Source organism: Centroberyx affinis, unplaced genomic scaffold, assembly GCF_046629955.1.
Source record: "Centroberyx affinis isolate AG114_WGS23_722 - 3 ecotype Tasmania unplaced genomic scaffold, CSIRO-AGI_Caff_v1 ptg002237l_1, whole genome shotgun sequence".
Lineage (NCBI taxonomy): Eukaryota > Metazoa > Chordata > Actinopteri > Beryciformes > Berycidae > Centroberyx > Centroberyx affinis.
Genome location: NW_027280533.1, coordinates 90,175 through 107,643, shown reverse-complemented (window position 1 = coordinate 107,643; position 17,469 = coordinate 90,175). Strand labels below are relative to the sequence as shown.

General features: G+C 47.0%; 1 protein-coding gene across 1 annotated transcript; it reads right to left on the bottom strand.

Moving 5' to 3' along the window:
• Positions 1-650: 650 nt before the first annotated feature.
• On the bottom strand, positions 651-16,907 carry ubn2a (ubinuclein 2a). Its single transcript, XM_071532720.1, has 18 exons — positions 16,361-16,907; positions 15,208-15,333; positions 14,658-14,759; positions 13,525-13,638; positions 12,843-12,943; positions 11,089-11,644; positions 10,366-10,436; positions 9,907-10,036; positions 8,619-8,725; positions 8,081-8,191; positions 7,354-7,497; positions 6,446-6,496; positions 6,278-6,320; positions 5,376-5,856; positions 4,258-5,294; positions 3,783-3,993; positions 2,161-2,229; positions 651-797 (listed from the first exon to the last, which is right to left on the bottom strand). Exons 1-18 carry the CDS (start codon positions 16,658-16,660, stop codon positions 751-753), a joined length of 3,801 nt encoding a protein of 1,266 aa, XP_071388821.1. The 5' UTR covers positions 16,661-16,907; the 3' UTR covers positions 651-750.
• Between the last annotated feature and the right edge of the window lie 562 nt (positions 16,908-17,469).

Sequence of the window (17,469 nt, the reverse complement as noted above, 5' to 3'; positions counted from 1 at the left end):
ACAGCTTCATTTTTTTTTGTCCCTGTGTAAATTACAAATAATTTATCAATATTAATATAAGCTACTACTTAACAGTCATTTGTGGGAGCAGAGGTGACCTCCAACAATAAAATTCTACGGACACGACGATTTCCCCACATCGGAGACAAAAGGACAGAAAAATAATTATTCGTTTCTCAATCCGTTTTTCTTTTTTTTTTGATGGTTTTTTTCTGTTTTTGTTTTTTTTGTACTGCAAGAACAAGAAGAGTCCCGTTATTCCACATAAGCTTAAATACAAATTATATTACGTAGCGTACTACTACTCTCTTCTGTACCGCCACCTAGCTCACACTCTCATTCCACAGTGATCAAGGTCGGTCGTATGTAAACATGTTGACGAAATAAAACTTTAAAAAAAATAAAATAGGCAGAACAAAAAAAAAATAAAAAGAAGTGTTTCATCATTCACTCCCGACGTCTTGTTCTCATACCCGCTAATTATTATTAAAAAATACACTTAAATTAAATTCATTATCATTGCCATCGTAGCGAGGATGAACTGATTCTCCTATAGGTCCGTTTATAAAAAAAAAAAAAAAAAAAAAAAAAAAGGGCCAGTGGAGCCCTCCCCCTCCCCCCACCCCCACCCGTCTGTATTACATCACTGTGTCAGTCCATCAAAAGTGAAGATTCCTATTGGTGGATGTCCTCCGGGAGGCCGTGACGTCGTCCCGACTGGTCTCTCTTGCATCCTGCGCTGTTTATTGGTCAGTGGGACTTCCTCTTCATCTCTCCACCCTGGCTTTGGTTCGCATCTGGTTGGAGAGGATGTGGATGTTAGAGCGCTTGGAGAGGGGAGGTGAGACAGTTTTGTCGTTCTGATGTGAGAGAGATCCAGCAGCCTGTTGCCCCGGCTCAAGTTAAGTTCAAAACGTAGGCTATTTCAGCACTAAATTCACGTTAAATTAAAATTTAAATGGTTGCACCAACTGAAATGGTTCCAATGCAGTACATAAGTTAAGTCTTAAAACTTACACCCGCTCCTATTAGGTGTTAAGTCTTCCGTAAAATAGCCAATGGCATGGCTCATCAAGCTGATGGATGGGAAAACTTGCTGGAGGACCCAGAGGAATAAATATAGTGCAGTTTACATCAGAATTTTAGCTAGGTTACAATAAAATAACTGTTTTAACACCTTATTAGTGAAGGGGGGAATTGCATTGGGTCTAACTACATAGCTTTTACCATGGCCAAATTAATGGTTACACAACATATGGGAGATAAAACCAGAAGGTGAGAACATCCCTGTCCCTTTATGCTCTGCTAGTTAAGACCTTAAGTTTCCATGGTGCAACAAAACGAAGGCATGGCTTCGGTGTCAAACTAACTTGTTTCAATGTAACATTTAGTGTAGAGTTTACACCCTAACTTAACATCCAACGCATGTCCAGCTGGTGCAACAGGCTGCAGGAGGCTGCTGCTGGGCCGGCAGCATTTTAAAACACTCTTCAAGGAGGAGTTGTGTTTGTCTCTCCTGGTGTTCAGATGGTTGTTTGGCCTGAGAGCTGCAGAAGAAGCAGGTGAAACTGGACTGCGAGGTTCACAAGCTGAATTCAGCCACCGCCAATGCTAAATACAAGGAAGCCATGAGGGCGACTGCAACAGGTTTCAAAAATTTGGGCCGAAAACCCTTCGCACAGAGCGTAAAACAAAGACCTGTTGATGTGCGGCGGAGAGCTGCTCTCCCCGTGACTTCAATTAGCATGAGCAGTGGCGAATGTTTGTTTTTGTTTGTGCGCAAATCACACCTTCCAGTTTCACTTGTTTCTTAGAGCGCTCTCGAATCAAAGAACCATCTGTATATCACATGAAAAAAAAAAAAAAAACATTGAATATTCTCACTGCGTATGCTGCATACTCCTGTGGGAGGCTCTGGAGATCTAGCCAACGCTAATGTATCACAGGATAGCCCACGCTCCGACAGATTTAACATCATGCGTCTACTGTGCTACAGGAGGACGAGCCACAGGCATGCCGACCACCACATGTACCGAAGCAAGCAGAAAAGGTACGGAACAAAGACAATACGGCAGCGGAGCAGAGGACGACAGGTCAACTCGACACAGACAGATGGAGAGAGGGAGGGGAGGAGGGAGGGGGAGGAGGAATGCAGATTACCTGAGAAAGCAAGCTGCAAGTGAGGAGGTAGGGCAGCCTGCGACCCTGACTGGAGACTCTTATACAGATCTGAGGAGAGATGGAGGGAAGGGATGGAGAGATGAGAGGGAGGAAGGCAACAACAAAAAAAAAAGGGGATATGGAAAAGAGAGAGAGGGAGAGAGAGGCAGACAACAAAAGAAAGGAGAGGATCAGAGGCGAGGCAAGTACAAAGGAGTGGGATGACGGAGACGGTGCACAAAAGATGGAGATGGAGAGAACAAAGGAGGGAGAGGTGGGTTTAACAGAGGGAAAAAAAAAAAAGAAGACAGGGTAAGAGGGTCACAGCGAGAAATCTGGAGCACAGCGGAGGTGCTGCTGGTACACTTCAGTATGGGTGTGTGTGACGCAGACACACAACACTGAGGGAGTGTGCGCACACGCAGACACACACGAGCACACACACACACACACACACACACACACAGCCAGCCAGTAGGTGAACCTACAGGCTGTCATTAAAATAAGGAGAAGCTATGAATATGTAAATCGTTCCCATCTTCCATTTTAAGTCTCCTTTCTCTGTTTAATTCCACTGGCTAATCTGTCTGTACTTTAAAACCGCCCTCTTCTCCAACAGTGAATGTTAATCATAAAGAAATAAATACAAATAAAATACAATAAATTCAATTCAAGACACTTTATCCTCAGGGGGCAATTAGGTTTTTTAGATTTTCTTTAAATAAACAAATAATTGAACAGAATAATAGATTAATAATAAATATAGAAATAAATGGATATATAAATGGATACATTAACTAATTAAACAAATAGAGTATTACAGTAGTTTAAAAAAGCAACCTGATAAAGCAGAATAAAACAAAAAGCAAAGCAGGTGAGTTTCAATCATGCCCACAGGTAATGTCTGAGAACCGGCATCCAGTTCTGTCTGTTCTGGCACATTTCCATTTCTTAGTCGAGTCAATTAAACAGATTCATATCTGTTGTTTGAACACCAGTGAAAATTAGCTGGGATTCCCGCTCCTAATGGAAACCTCCGGATCACCCAATTACCAGCGTGATAATGATATAATTGCGCAGATACTTAATTAAATGAGTAAATTAAAAAATGTCATGGTGAATACTCTTTGGTTTTGCATTAGATTAATATGCTTTTATCGTGGGGATGGAATTTGAAATGCTGAAAATGTGTGAAGTGACATTCCCTTTAGAGTGTGTGAAGAGAGGACTGGGACTGTTTTAGACTAGAGGACTGTCCCAATGTTTTGCTGACTGACACGCTAACAATCCTTCATTCCATTTCAGACTATTTCTCTGAGGATTTTCAAAAGATTTTTTCTCCCTACTTGCAACATGAAACTGATTTTGCAGGCTACTGTGTGGAAAAAGCTAACATTTCCCTTGGACGTTCTTAAGCTTATAATCTAGAGTATTTGATTCACTTTTCATTGTAGGGACCTCACTCAAGCATAACCTCAATCTGTGGAAGGGACTATCACCAGTGTTTTTTTTAGTGCAACAGAAAGGTCTCTGAAACAACCTTTAAGCCTTTTGGCGCTAAAACACTGAAACCACAAATTATACTCTCCTCTCCGGCTATCCTGGGCTGTTTCTCCACTCACCCATTAAGTCGTTCTGTGCTAGGGAGTATCCTGAGTTGGAGCTGGGGGCGGAGCCCATGCCGGCCGCCCCCGGTGCTCCGGGAGGGCTGAAGTTGAGCAACGGGGGGAACTGGAAGGGCAGCGAGACGGGCACCAGGCCTCCCAGCATCCCAAAGCCCAGCGGCAGAGCAGAGGGGCTGCCCAGGAGGGCGGTGCCTGCTGCTGTCGATACCTGGGGAGGGGAAAGGAGAGAGGGAAGGGGGGGCGGGGGGGTGGAAGGAAGACGTGGGTGGTGGAATAAGAGAGAAGAGAGGGAGGGAAACAGAATGCAAAGGAAAGGGAGAGGGAAGTAGGGAGAGACAGTGGGAAGGACACAAAGAGGGAGTTTTTTCCATTTATTCAGAATTGCCACATACTGTATAGATGACACTATAATATCCAAAACAATGTGAAACTCAACATAAAACACTGTTTCGTCCGTGGCATGAAAACTCACCTGTGAGAGGTGTGACGTTGCGGAGGGAGTGACCAGAGTTCCTGAAGCCGCCCGGCCATTTCCCGCCTTTGAGCCCTGGCCGCCCACAACCCTCTGCCTCGGCCCGTGATTGGCCGAGACCGAAGAGGAAGAAGGGGAGGGGCTGCCGTCCGCGCGACCGGAGCCGGACGACATGACTCCCATGTTGTTGCTGTTGGAGTTCCCGCTGCTGTTGATGCTACTGCTGCTGCTGACGGACTGAGCTTTCTGACCCCCGGCGAAGCTGCAGATGCCCTGGCTCTGCTTCGCCTGCCCCCCGCCCGCGACGCTGAAGGGGGGCCGGAAGCCGGAGGTTTTGGCGGAGTACTGGTGCTGCTGCTGGCCGGGGATCATCTGGGTGTGGGAGAGCGGGTGCGAGGGCGAGGAGGACGGGGAGGGGGAGGAGGAGGAGGAGGGAGGCGGGGTGGGGGCGGGGGGCCGCGGGGTGAGCTTGATGATGGGAGAGGAGTTGCTGCTGTGGGACGACTTGGTGAGGGTGGCCTGCATGGGCGTGATGAAGTTGGCCTGGTGGTGGTGGTGGTGGTGGTGGTGGGCGTGGGATTTCCCCTGGGAGGAGTGGGAGGTGGGGGACGGGGAGGAGACCACCGGGGACGGGGGGCAGAAGGACTGCAGGCCGGGGTGGGAGTTGGAGTTGGAGCGGGACAGGGAGGAGGGGGAGGAGGAGGGGGGGATGCCCCCATTGCTGCTGACGCCCCCGGCTTTGGCACTGCTCTTGGCCGGTCCTTGAGGGGCTGCCATGGCTCCCAGCACCCCCGAAGGGCTGGCAAAGCCCTTCTGGTGCGGGGGCAGAAGAGGGGAAGCCGTGGGAGGGGGCCGCTGCTTGGGAGGCGACGGGGAGGGCTGCGGATGGAGCTTGCCGCTCCCTCCCATCAGCAAGCCCGGCCTGTGAGCGGGCGTCACCATGGTAACGTGTCTCTGATTCTGGTTTTGGCCAGCAGCGCCGGATCCTTTGATCAAGCCGTAGGGGCCGTCCGCTGCCCTGGAGGCCAGCGACGAGCCTGTCGCCCTGGAGGCCAGCGTCGAGCCCGTCGCCCTGGAGGCCAGCGACGAGCCTGTCGCCCTGGAGGCCAGCGACGAGCCCGCCGCCTGCAGGCGAGCCATGGCGGAGGCAGAGGGAGAGGAGGAGGAGGAGGAAGAGGAGGAGGTAGAAGAGGAGGAAAGCGGCGCCGTCGTCTGCAGGCTCCCGGCGGGCACGGCCGCCAGCGGGGCCGTCTCCATCTTGGACAGGGAATGTTGCTGCGTCGCAGAGAGCTGGGAGGCCGAGGGGTAGTGGGGGGTGACGGAGGGCGGGGAGGAGGTAGGGATGTGGAGGGGCGGGGGGGACAGCGGGCTGTCTGAGGGGCCCAGGCCCTTGGTGGCGCTGCTGAGCAGGGCCAGAGCGTGGGAGATGGAGTCCAGGGAGGGGGCGGTCAGATCCTCGTCCAGAGAGTCCGACAGACAGATGGGCTCCGAGGGCGAGGAGGAGGGGGGCCGGCGGGCGGAGGGCAGGGCCGGCGTGGCGGTGTGCAGAGACGGAGTGGAGGTCATGGGGAGAGGGGGTTTCTGGATCCACGGGCCCTCCTATAGGACAGGAGACAAGTGGTTAGTGTCTGTGGCTTTGAGTGGTGATCCAACACGGCATTCAGACAGGACATTATGTGGGGAAAAGGCAACCACCCAGCCTAGAACTAATGAAGTAGGTTTAACACTGTTGAGACATTAAAATGATGGAATAGTTCAATTTAAATTTTCTCCAAGTCAGACAAAATGAATGCCAAATAACCGCTCTATCTTCAAAATAGGGCAAGTATGATGATAACGACCGAGACACATTAAAGGCAACATTATGAGGCAATGTGCTGTTATATTGCTGCAGGCAGCGATGCTGCTTGGCAAATGGGTCAAAATCAAAGTAGATAGCACGGTGGGTTTTAAGAGCCAAAAGTAATGTGAAAAAGTGCAGTTGGACCTATTTTGTGGTAATATAGATGCCGTCTCTCACCTTGGCTTTGGCCTTGGGACCGGGCACCACTCTCCTCTTGACTCTGCAGGGAAAAATACCAGCATTTTCCATTTAGACATCACATTCAAGCACATTCTTATAGAAATGATTGAGTGGTTACTGATACTCAAGTAACCTGGGTTGGTTAAGGAGAAAGAAAATACTCACAGGTTTCCAGTGAGGTGACTGTGAACGGCACGACTCTCCTTGAACAGAATCCTGACAAGAGGAAACACACAGCGATAAAAGATAATGAAACAACAGCTTCATATTGATGCCAGCTGACTAGAATATTATGGTTATGGTCGGGCTGAATTTCTCATTTAATTGCCCTGGCTCGGCAGAAAAAAAAAGCCAGGCTTAAGTTGGATATTTCCCCAAGCTGTTACCCTTAGGGTTTGGTCCAGTGTTTTCTCAAGTCATGGAAAGCTTTCATTCTTATGCCCAGTTGAGCTCTAAAGCACCAAAAACCTTCTAATAATCACCTGGTCTCAAATAACAGCCTGTCTCTCATAGAGATCTTCATAGTTAAGCAAATGAACAAAGACTCCAAATAGTTATTAATGCTAACTGGCAGGTGATAAAATGCATTCTGTTGGAAAATATATTGCTGAATCTTTGCACAGATCTACATGCCATATTTTACTATTATGTGTGTTTATCCAGCTTTTGCATCTTGTGTTTAATGTGCAGACAAAATCCTGTCTTTAGCAAAAACCCAGTGATTTCTGTAGTAGAAGCATATACATGGCCAGGCTACTATTACAAGGTATACAGTAAACTTGGGTCAACGGGTAATACATATATATGCGCCCTGATTACTATATGCATGTGACTCTAGATGGTGATAATGAATCATGACAGCCAGGAATGTATCTCACACACACACACATTCAAACCCAGACTACTAAATCTTACAAAATTTTAACTTAATTCTAGACCTATGGCTAACTCCATTGTTCTTGCTTTGGAGGATTTTCTGTAATTTTCCATCACTGAGAAGGAATTTGGTCCTCATAAGGATATAAGCACCAGAACACACACACACACACACACACACACACACACACACTGACCTGGCCTGCATCCAGCCCTTGGGCCATAGTGGTTTGACCTCGTTCTCCATGAAGGCCTTGAGGTAGTCCTCCACAGACAGAGAGCACTGGCTCTCCAGCTCATAGCAGCTCAGCTTCACCCGCACCAAGCTGCACAGCAGGTTCCTACACAAACACAGTGTTACATTTAGCACAAATCAGTCACTATTTATTAAAACTGAAACTAGCAGGCAGGTGCAGAGAACATAATGGCTGAGAGGATTTTGTCATTCTTCAGGGACGTGAAGAAAATAATGACGTGGCAAATCATCTTCCCTAGAGATGAATGGGAGCCGTTTGTGAAAGTTGTTGTTGACTGGAAAGCAGTTGTAAGGCTTCTGAGTGAATCATTGGACGCCAGTCAAAGATTTTGTTTTGTTTTTGACACTTATGCTCTACTCAGGGTTCCCACACTCACTTAGACATCAACTTAGACATCAAGGTCTTTTGTTTCGTGAAAGTTAAGAAATCAATTTTGGCATGTTTTGGGGTAAGACGGTCAAAATCAGACATCATAAGACCTCAATTTTTACTCAGGATCTTGTCAAGTCAAGTAATACTGATGAAATCCTTCATTTTAAAACTGCTGCTAATGTTCTAGCAAGTACTTTAAAGGGATATCCATTCATTTTAAAGGCCTGGTTTTATTTGTCTCAAATCCACAAACTACACGCACACTGCCCCTGGCCCAGGATCCCAGGATTATTACCTGAGCTTGTCGTCCCAGATAAACTTCTTCCGCGGGCCCATCACCCTTTTCCCTGGCTTCTCCTCGTCCTCCTCCTCTGAGCCATTCTTCTCGCCCTCCCCCGACTGCTGCCTGCAGGACACACACACACACAGTCAGAAATGTATAAATGCATGTGCACACATACACTCAGAAAAACTATCAACTAGAATGAACGTGGTCAAATTACCATATGAAGAGTTCCATTCCAAATCGCTATGTATCCATCAGTCAGTATTTCAAAAACACAGGCGGTGCTATTCTCAAAAACATAAATACTAAGCAAAGATCTAAAGATGACTCCTAACTTTAAATGCCAACAGTCATTTTTTAAGAGTATGTGTTGGTATTTAATGGCTGAATTGGGAGTGAACCTCTTCATATACATTCATAAAAAGCAGAAGTGATGAGAGGCAGAGGCAGAAGAGAGGGGGAATGATGGCAAAATGTAGTAGGAATTAAATTGTTTTGTCTCTTAATTGCCTGTCTTCTAAAAGAAAAACAGGAGGGATTTTCTTACTTGGCAACCTTGGCCATGCAGTCCATGTTATATCTGGCTATCTGCTCTGGCATCACGCTACACACCGCCAACTTCAGCTTCAACAGTGGCGTCCGCAGTCGGTCGTCCTGAGAGAGAGAAAGAGAGAGAGAGAGAGAGAGAGGGGCGGGTAACAGAGAGACAAAGAGGGATACAGAGAAGGAAGAGACAGGAGGGAGGGAGGGAGGGAATGGAAAAAAACAACAGAGTGAGAGAGAGGGAAGGAGGGAGTGAGGAAAGTGGGGAAAAGATGGAGGAAGAGCAACAGCGGGAGAAAGAGAGACAGAGGAAAAGGAGGAGATAGAGAAGAGAGAGAAAAGAGAGGCAGAGGAAGAAAGGAGAAATATGAAATGAGGAGAACAGAAAGAAGGGAGGGGGAAGGAAGGGTAGAGAGAGAGAGAGAGAGACAAAGAAGTGGGGGGAGAGTATGTTGATGTATTTTGTCAACAATGCCACTCTAATGGTCCATGACAAAAGACATTTGGAAGCCTGTTTTAGCAGCAGTCCTCATTGCGCAAGTCCGCCTACACTGAGAGCCCCGCACATTAGCAATTGAAATGGTGAAAGTGGCTGTGGATTAAAATATAAAACAGCTAGAAAACTAGAGAAACTAGAGGATAGGTTTTGGTCCACTCAGAAACATCACTGTAAATCAGAAAACACGGCACACGCGCACAAATTCGGGGGAAGCACTTGTGGATGTGGATTTCCTCATTTCCCTGATGCATTTGCCTTGAATATTCTGTGTACAGTTTCAGCCAATATTTCACAGTCAAAGATGAGTTTGAGTGCAGTTTGCCAAATAAGACACAAGGGACCATTAATCACTGGTATGATCGTCACAAAAAAAAAAAAACACACACACACAAAAACAGGAAGCAGCTAGAGCAGAAAAACAAGCAGAAAAAGTTGCCTGTCCCAAAAACTCCAAACAAACAAGTTCAGATCCTGTACAGGCTCAAGTTGTGTGAAAATATGCAGCTGAAGTGTGAAGATTCACAGCTACGTTTTCACAATAGACCTTTTACTTCCTTTTATTAATTAGGTACCGCTCAGCTGAGAACAGACACGATTCGTGGAAAATAATTGTCTCCGTCTCTGATAGTGTAGAGAGACTCACTCCTGGCTCAGTTTGGCTTTCAGTGACTACAATGCCGTGGGAAAGGCTTCTTCCCGATTCACACACCAGGTGAATCCATTGTGTGTGTGTGTGTGTGTGTGTGTGGGGGGGGGGGGTTTATCCCTTTCTCCGCAGATGAGCGTGACTCACCTGGATGTTAAGGCTGAGCTTCTTGAGGCGTTTGAGCAGGGCCTCCTTGTTGCACGGCACAAACGCCTCCATGTGGGAGTAGATGCCGGAACGCACCTCCAGAGGCTGCTCCTGTGCCTGCAGCTCAATACTGAAGAGGAGGAGGAGGAGAGGTGTGGGATATAAAGGGGATAGAGGGATGAGAGGGCGAGAGAGAGAGACAAAAAGAGGCATACAGGGTGAATTGAGGTAGGGTTGAAGGGAGAGTGGAATGGAATGGAAATGAGAAGCATGTCATCAGCATAGACAGAGGGAGATAGAGAGAAGAAGAAAAAAAAACAACAACGAGAGAGCAGAGAGAAACAGTGCGTCATCAAAACGAGGGAGCGAGAGAGAGCTGGTGAAAATGAGTGAAAGAGAGGGAGAAGGAGGGCGAGTTGAGATTTAGGCTGACGGTGATTTAAAAGCTGTCCTACTCACTCCAGGAGGATGTTATTCATGTCCAGGGTGAAAAATTTCTTCCTGCCCTCCTGATCAAACTGCCGCGAGGCCTGTGGGAGAAACGGGTTGAGTCAGCACACCGGCACTGTTCCATACAGCACAAACACACACACATTCATATTGGTGATGCTGCATCTGAGGACTTTCTACTGACCGATGTGCTTTCCCTTAGCCTTAATGTGAGGCTTCACCCCTGCCTGCCTAACCTTAACCTGACTCCAATTCCTAAACCTTAAAGCAAACCTTACATTTGTTACATTTGGAACCAGCAAGATAGCATTTCTCTCTCACTCTCTCTCCGTGCCATTTCCCTCCTCCTCGTTCTTCTTCTCTTAACCTCTGTAGCTCTACCTTTCGTTTGCCTTTCTCTGCCTCTCTTTCCATTTTTACCAGCGCCTAGAAAAAGAATTCACGCAGTCTGCTGCGGCTGACACTGTTGTTCCAAGATACGAAAACAAGAAAATACAAAACTTCTTCACAGGTAGTGTTGACGACCCTGCTGTTATAGTTACGGAAAACAAGCTTTAAGAAAGGTGAAGACAGCTGAAGTTCAGCTCGGAGCCAAGAAGAGACAATTCTCATTAGACTGTCCTCCTAAGCAATGAAAATAAACATCAATGTGACTTCTTCAACTGCACGGCTTTCCCGTTTAGCTGCGTCAGAGAGGCCTCACAGATAATCGCAACCCGCCCACGGACTCACCGCCCGCAGGTCCTCGATGCGTTTGATTAGCGGAGCGGGCAGCCCGTTGGGCAGCGGGGGCGGAGAGAAAAGGGCGCTGGAGGAGCCCAGCCCGCGCCCCTGGCCGCCTCCTCCCGCCGCTTTAGGCGCCGGAACGCCGACTCCCAGGAGGCCGTTCTCCCTGGCCGTCGCCATGACGTGCTGCGGGGCCGCGTCCAGCAAGCTGAAGTCCAGGTCGCCCAGGAGATCCTGCAGCTCCTTCTCGTTGGCCGAGCCCAGCAGCGACATGACGGTGGGGTCGGAGGTGAGGTCGGCCAGGGAGATGTCGCTGTTGGCGGCGCCCGCCAACTGCGGGTGGGTGGAGTTGGCGGCCAGCAGGTGGTTGGTAGAGGCGGCGGAGTGGGACTTGTTAGGCGCGCCTCCGGCCGGGGCGGGGTGCACCACATTGGGGTTCCTCTTCCTCATCTCCTCCTTCTCCCGGGTGAAGCGGCGGAGCATGGCCGCCAGGCACAGCGAGTCCTTCATCAGCTTCTTCCTCTTCTTCTTCTCTGGCCGGTGTAGGTTGAGGGCCGTCACTCTGTTCAAGGCAAACACAGCAACGGCTTCTTTTCAGCAAAAGATTTTTTAGGAGTATTGCAGTTTAAGGAGGGGATGACATCACATAACCAATTATAAAATGAACCCCTCATGTTAACTTTTAGAATGAAAGGCAATACAGTGTAACTGTCCTCCACTCCCTCTTGTAAAATCTTAACAAATCCACCAACTGACTTTGGGGATGTACATGAACACTCTTAATGAGGCAAGAAAGACAGTTTCAGTAACTTCATTTCAGAGGGATGGGACAGTGGGTAGACTGGGGTGAGAGTGCAACATGAAGCAGAAATCAAACCCGTGCTGCAAATAAGTGACATTTACACAGGCAGAGGGAGGCGTCGACACACCCAGAGAAACCCAGTCAGAAATGTGAGAAGAGGCAGGGGTGGAACCGTAGGGATTCTTAGGGATTAACCTGCAGTTTGCTCTGAAAGATCTGACACACACACACACATATATAACATCATCCGTTTCATAATGGTACTACGGCAATAGCTGCTTCTATTTTTGGACGTATTTTTTTTTTTTTAATAATGGAGGCATGTTAGAGTGATCAGCCTATCTGAGCGTGGATAATGGAGTCTTTGTGGAAGGTGGTCAGCCTGTCACATCGCCCAGGAGCAAGTCACAGTCAGCATCCCTGCTTCATGATAGATGTATGAGAACGTACGCACAAAAGCGGAGGATTATAACGTGGCGCGGGGTGGTGCATTATTAACAGGGCAGCGAGTGGACACGTGCGTCATTAGATATCCACAGTGGCCCACAAATCCTTATATGTCCAAAAGGTCAGCTTTTCAAGAGCAGGGGAGAAAAAAAAAACTGTCTATTTCCCCAGTAACATCCGGTGCATTTTTTGACATTTTAAAAAGGCATTTTCTATGGCTTAGCCTCACGGTAATGAATCTTTTTTTTTCCAAGTGGGAGATGAGTGTCTCCAGAAAAAAAAAAACAGAAAAAGGATAAATTGGAGATGCGGGGAAAGTGATGGCGCACTGACGGAAATGTAATTTCTCCCAACAGAGAAGTGAGCCACGCATTCAATTTCTCAAGCAATGTAAACCCGGGAGTCGCATCCAGAAAAAACGAGGAAGAACATCATTTGATCACATAAACTCCTGTAACAAAAAACGCCTACAGCAGGCAAAATATGCACAACATTCTTCAGCCTCTCTCACCCTTGTTTGGGCACTCTGTTCTTCCTGGGTTTCTTCTCTTCCAGGTTGTTCACTTCTTTCTTCTTCCTCTTCTTAATCACCTGCTCCCCGTTGTCGTTCAGCTTCTGCAAACGAGAGCACAAACCGTCTTTGTTATTTCCGACAAGCAGATGACAACAGTCCACAGTTGCACACGGTCATCGCCATCTGAGAAACACATGCCAGGCTGTGTGTGTGTGTGTGTGTGTGTGTGTGTGTGTGTGTGTGTGTGTGTGTGTGTGTGTGTGTGTGTGTGTGTGTGTGTGTGTGTCTCAGAGATATCTGTCGGTGCGGTGGAAAGACAACGTTTATACCACGCGTCACTGGAACTTTCCACTGGAGCTGAGGCACATGGAGCTCAGGCCTGGTGGAAGCTCCTATAGGCGGGCTAGTCCTTCACGCCTCATCAGCAGTAGGGGAGATACTGCTGGGTGTGTGTATCATAACAATCAGGGCTCCGACATATTTTTGCTAGCCACATTTCAGCACGTTTGCATGACTAGTCTACGACACAGTCAAATGTTTGGGATATTTCCGACAGCAAGTATAAATTTCCATATCTTTTCCAGGCCTGGAGACTCCTGCAACATTTAAATCCCATGAGTTTCCCGGATTTTTCTTGACCCTATGAACCCCGGATAATAATAATAATGTAATCCCTCACCTTGCCCCCCTCCTCTCCCTCGGAGTCCGAGGCCGCTCTGAACTGCAGCGTGCCGGTGTTGATGTAAAATCCCCCCAGCTTGGTGGTCAGAGAGGCAGGGACCAGCTCGTCGTACTGAGAAAAACAACAATGGGAAACGACGTGTGTAAGAACATCACAAAAAAAAAAAAGCAGGAAAACAGGAAATCTCCTTACGTAATCAAAGCCAATGTGTCATCTGCATATTTTTAAACGTATTCTGGAGACTTCCTGCTGTCGACATGTGCAATACATGCCAACGATCAGATTATTAAAATAGAAACAGACATAAAAAAAAAACATTATTCTTGTGATTAGACTGAAGAACTGATCAAACGTTCTTTTTCAAGCAAAGTGTCAAAGTTTTAGACAACATTGAGCTGTGACAAGTGATTTTTGTTAAGTAGCTCACACACTTTTTTGTTGTTCAGTGAAAACGAGCCGGACTTTGTGTGTGCCAAAATAAATAAATCAATAAATAGAATCGCAATCCCTCAAGGCAACAGATGAAAAATGTTCACATCATAGAGCATATCAAAACAGAAAATATTAGAACCATTAGGGTCAAACAGACGACGTCAATTTGCGAGAGCGGAGAGGGCAGCTATCACAGCGAAACAAAAACCCCAAATACCATAAAATGACAGAATCCATACACAAAAAAAGCCTAATTGCAGCCATTACTGTCAAGCAGACAGTGATATCGTCTGAATACTGAGCAACAAACACTGTCAAACAAAAACAATGACATATCCCACTGTGGACACAAGGAGGACGTATTTATGAGTCATGAGGCTGATTTTAGACTGCGGTCTCCAGGTTGGTAGCGAGAACAGATACGTGTCTATCTTTAGGAGCGTCGTTAAACGTGCTGTATTGAAACATCAAGCCGGGAAATAAATATTTGTTGATAACGTCTGCCTCAACAGAACAAGACAGTTCAGGAATGTGATGACGCCGGCAAATAAATCAGGATAGTAGGGGGGAAAGAGAACAATGTCAAATGTTATTTTATAAAGGATAGGGTGATGTGAAAATTAAACTGACATCCTGGGAAAAAAAAAACAGACAACTAGAAAAATCACATCCGTGTTGATGGAGTGAGAGATACTCACAGCTTCTGAGTTGTCGATAAAGGGGTCCGTCTCGTCATAGCCGAAGCCTATATCAATCAAGTCCTGCATTCGGTCCTTCCTCTTCTTCTTCCCTGTGTTAGCCTGAAAAAATTAGACAAAAAGGAGGTTAATACACATTTGTATTACAATCCCACCCCATTGACATCAGATTTTGACTTAAATTCACTCCGTAACACCTAACATTTTCCAGTAAAATCCTTACCCAAACCATAATTCTAATCCTAACCGTAAAATGGCCCCTTATCAAAGTGAGGACTGACAAAATGTCCTCACTTTGGGAAAGTCTCTCCATCTGGCAGTACTTTTTGGGACATTTGGTCCTCTCAAGAACACAAATAAACATAAACATCATCACAAATACACATAAGCATCTTAATGTATCTGCTACATGGGAGAACAACAAAATAAATTACTCACAACATTACTAAACAAGTTACTAAAACAAGCAAGAACAGTAATATTAATGTGATTTTTTGCATCGTGATCAGACTACAACATTTCCAAATGCAGAAATAAAAAAATAACTCACATATTTGTTTTCAAACTTTTTGGCCAGGGCCTCAACCTGCAGTCGCTCCCTCTCATCATCGTTGAAGGGGTCCTTGGGGTCCTTGGGGTTGGGGGCTGAAGGCAGACTTGGAGGATTATTCTTGGCCTGGAATAAATATTGTAAGAAGATGAATATGAATGACCAGATGTCAGAGTGGCCAAGTCGTTAGAGAGAGAGACCATCCTTCAACCGGACGACCCGGGTTTAACCCGTGTTTTGGCAAGTTTCTGCCCTGTGTCCTTGAGCAGGAATCCCTAATAGCTCCAAGGGTGCTGCTGTGCAGCTGACCCTGTACTGTGCAAGTCAAAAAAGAATTTCAATCAATAAAAGTATCAATAAAGTATCACTATATTGCGAGCAAACTGAAAATCACTGCTTCAAGGTAACTTAGTGATGTTACAAAACTACAAAATATGTGAAACATGGTGCTGCCACACATTTCCCCAGAATACAAAATAATAAAAACTTAAACAATTAACCTACATTTTGCGAACTTTATATTCAAAATTGTCCACTCATATTAACAACAACACAATAAACAACTTAAACTGAATTATATATATATAAGTGCACTAATGCAAATCGAGGCGGGCGTTGCTTTGATCTCTCAACAGTGACATTTGCCTTGCTCCCATGCTACATCCTGGTACTTCCATCAGCAATGCTCTCCCATCTATCACCCGCAGCCAGAGGGCCAAACTGCATGTGGCATTTTCAAGTGCTGTAATGGCTGTGTGACTAGGCTGTTGCTGGGCAAGTCGAAGTGAACAGGACACACAGGTAGCAGGCACAAGATAAGCTTTATCGTGTCATGTGCGAAAGAGGAGCTCTCTCTCTCGCTAAAACAGAAAAAAAAACCTACAACGTTTGAGCGCAGCTGAAGTTGGAAACACCGGACCGACCGGGCAGAGTGGACGGCTGAACGAGTGGCTAAACTGGGGCTGTCTTTTGTGTGAAATCCCATGAATGGTCAGTTTCCACCACGCTAGTCCGTGGAAGGACAAGGTGCACTTCCCCCTCTTTAGTAAGCAATGACAAGTCCTCCCTACACACACGCACGCACACACTTCCCAGCTCAATAAAATGAACTCAAAACCCCCATCTCGCCCGGCCTGGTACTGTGGGCTCCTACCTGGAGGTTTTGGACGAGTTCGTTGTAATTAAACTCGGCGGAGGAGTGGTCGCTAGGCTCGCACAGAGAGAGGTTCAGCCGCACCGTAATCTTCTTCTTGGCTTCAGCGTTGTCCCCGTCGCCGGTTTTGCCGAAACGGCCGTTGGCACCTTCTGCCCCGGTCGCTGTCGCCTCGACCTCCCCGTCTCCGTCAAAGTTGAAGTCGGCCTCATCCTCTAGCCGGCGTTTCCTAGACTCCGTGGCGGATCCAGCTGCGAAGGCCGAGAGGGTGACAAATTGTACTTTTCTCGGTTCGGCCATTTGGATGAGCTGCCTGCCTGAACCTCGCTCCGGACAGACAGCGACAGCGAGAGAGCTACTTCGCGAAACTACTCCAAATTGGAGACTTGAAGGAGGTTTCGCGAAGATGCGGCGGCTGCTCGGTGCCTAGACAGATGTAAGGGCCTCCTCCGCACCATACGAATTGAACTCCAGGGGATGCGATGGTCGGGGAAAAGTTGTTTTTTCAGTAGCTACTTGCATCCTCAATTTGCTATGGGACCGAGACATTCACAGGAGCCATCTTGGATTTCGGGAGTAAATAAAATATCAGAGAGAGGTCGCTGCGCAGGCGCGTACGGCCAAAACGGAAGCAGCGTGACAAAGAGGGGTCAGCGCATCCAATCACCGTCTGCCCCATTACTAAACCCGCCTCTATCACAACAGGCGATAATAACAAGACTATCATAAGATGGTAATAATATTATGACCTTTATAAAGAAGTGTCTGAGTGAAGGACAGGCGGTGAATGCAAAGTCTACACAACGCATGTAACCAGACAAAGGTGTGCGGTTTCCTCTCGGTTTCAGAAAAGAAACAGCGCAGCTCTCGTTTGATGCCATTCTTACCCTATCTATTCAGGAAAATGCTGAATTGTGCATTTTTCTACAATGGCCCACACACACACACGCAAACATGAAATCCCAAACGGAAGCAAACACGCCAGATGATTGGCTTTCTGGGTTACCCACCCCGACCCAACTGATTTATAGGTGCACCACCACTGATGGCCACCTGTTGATATACAGTTTTAGTATATGAGTCATACTTAGAATTGCAATAAAGTGTGT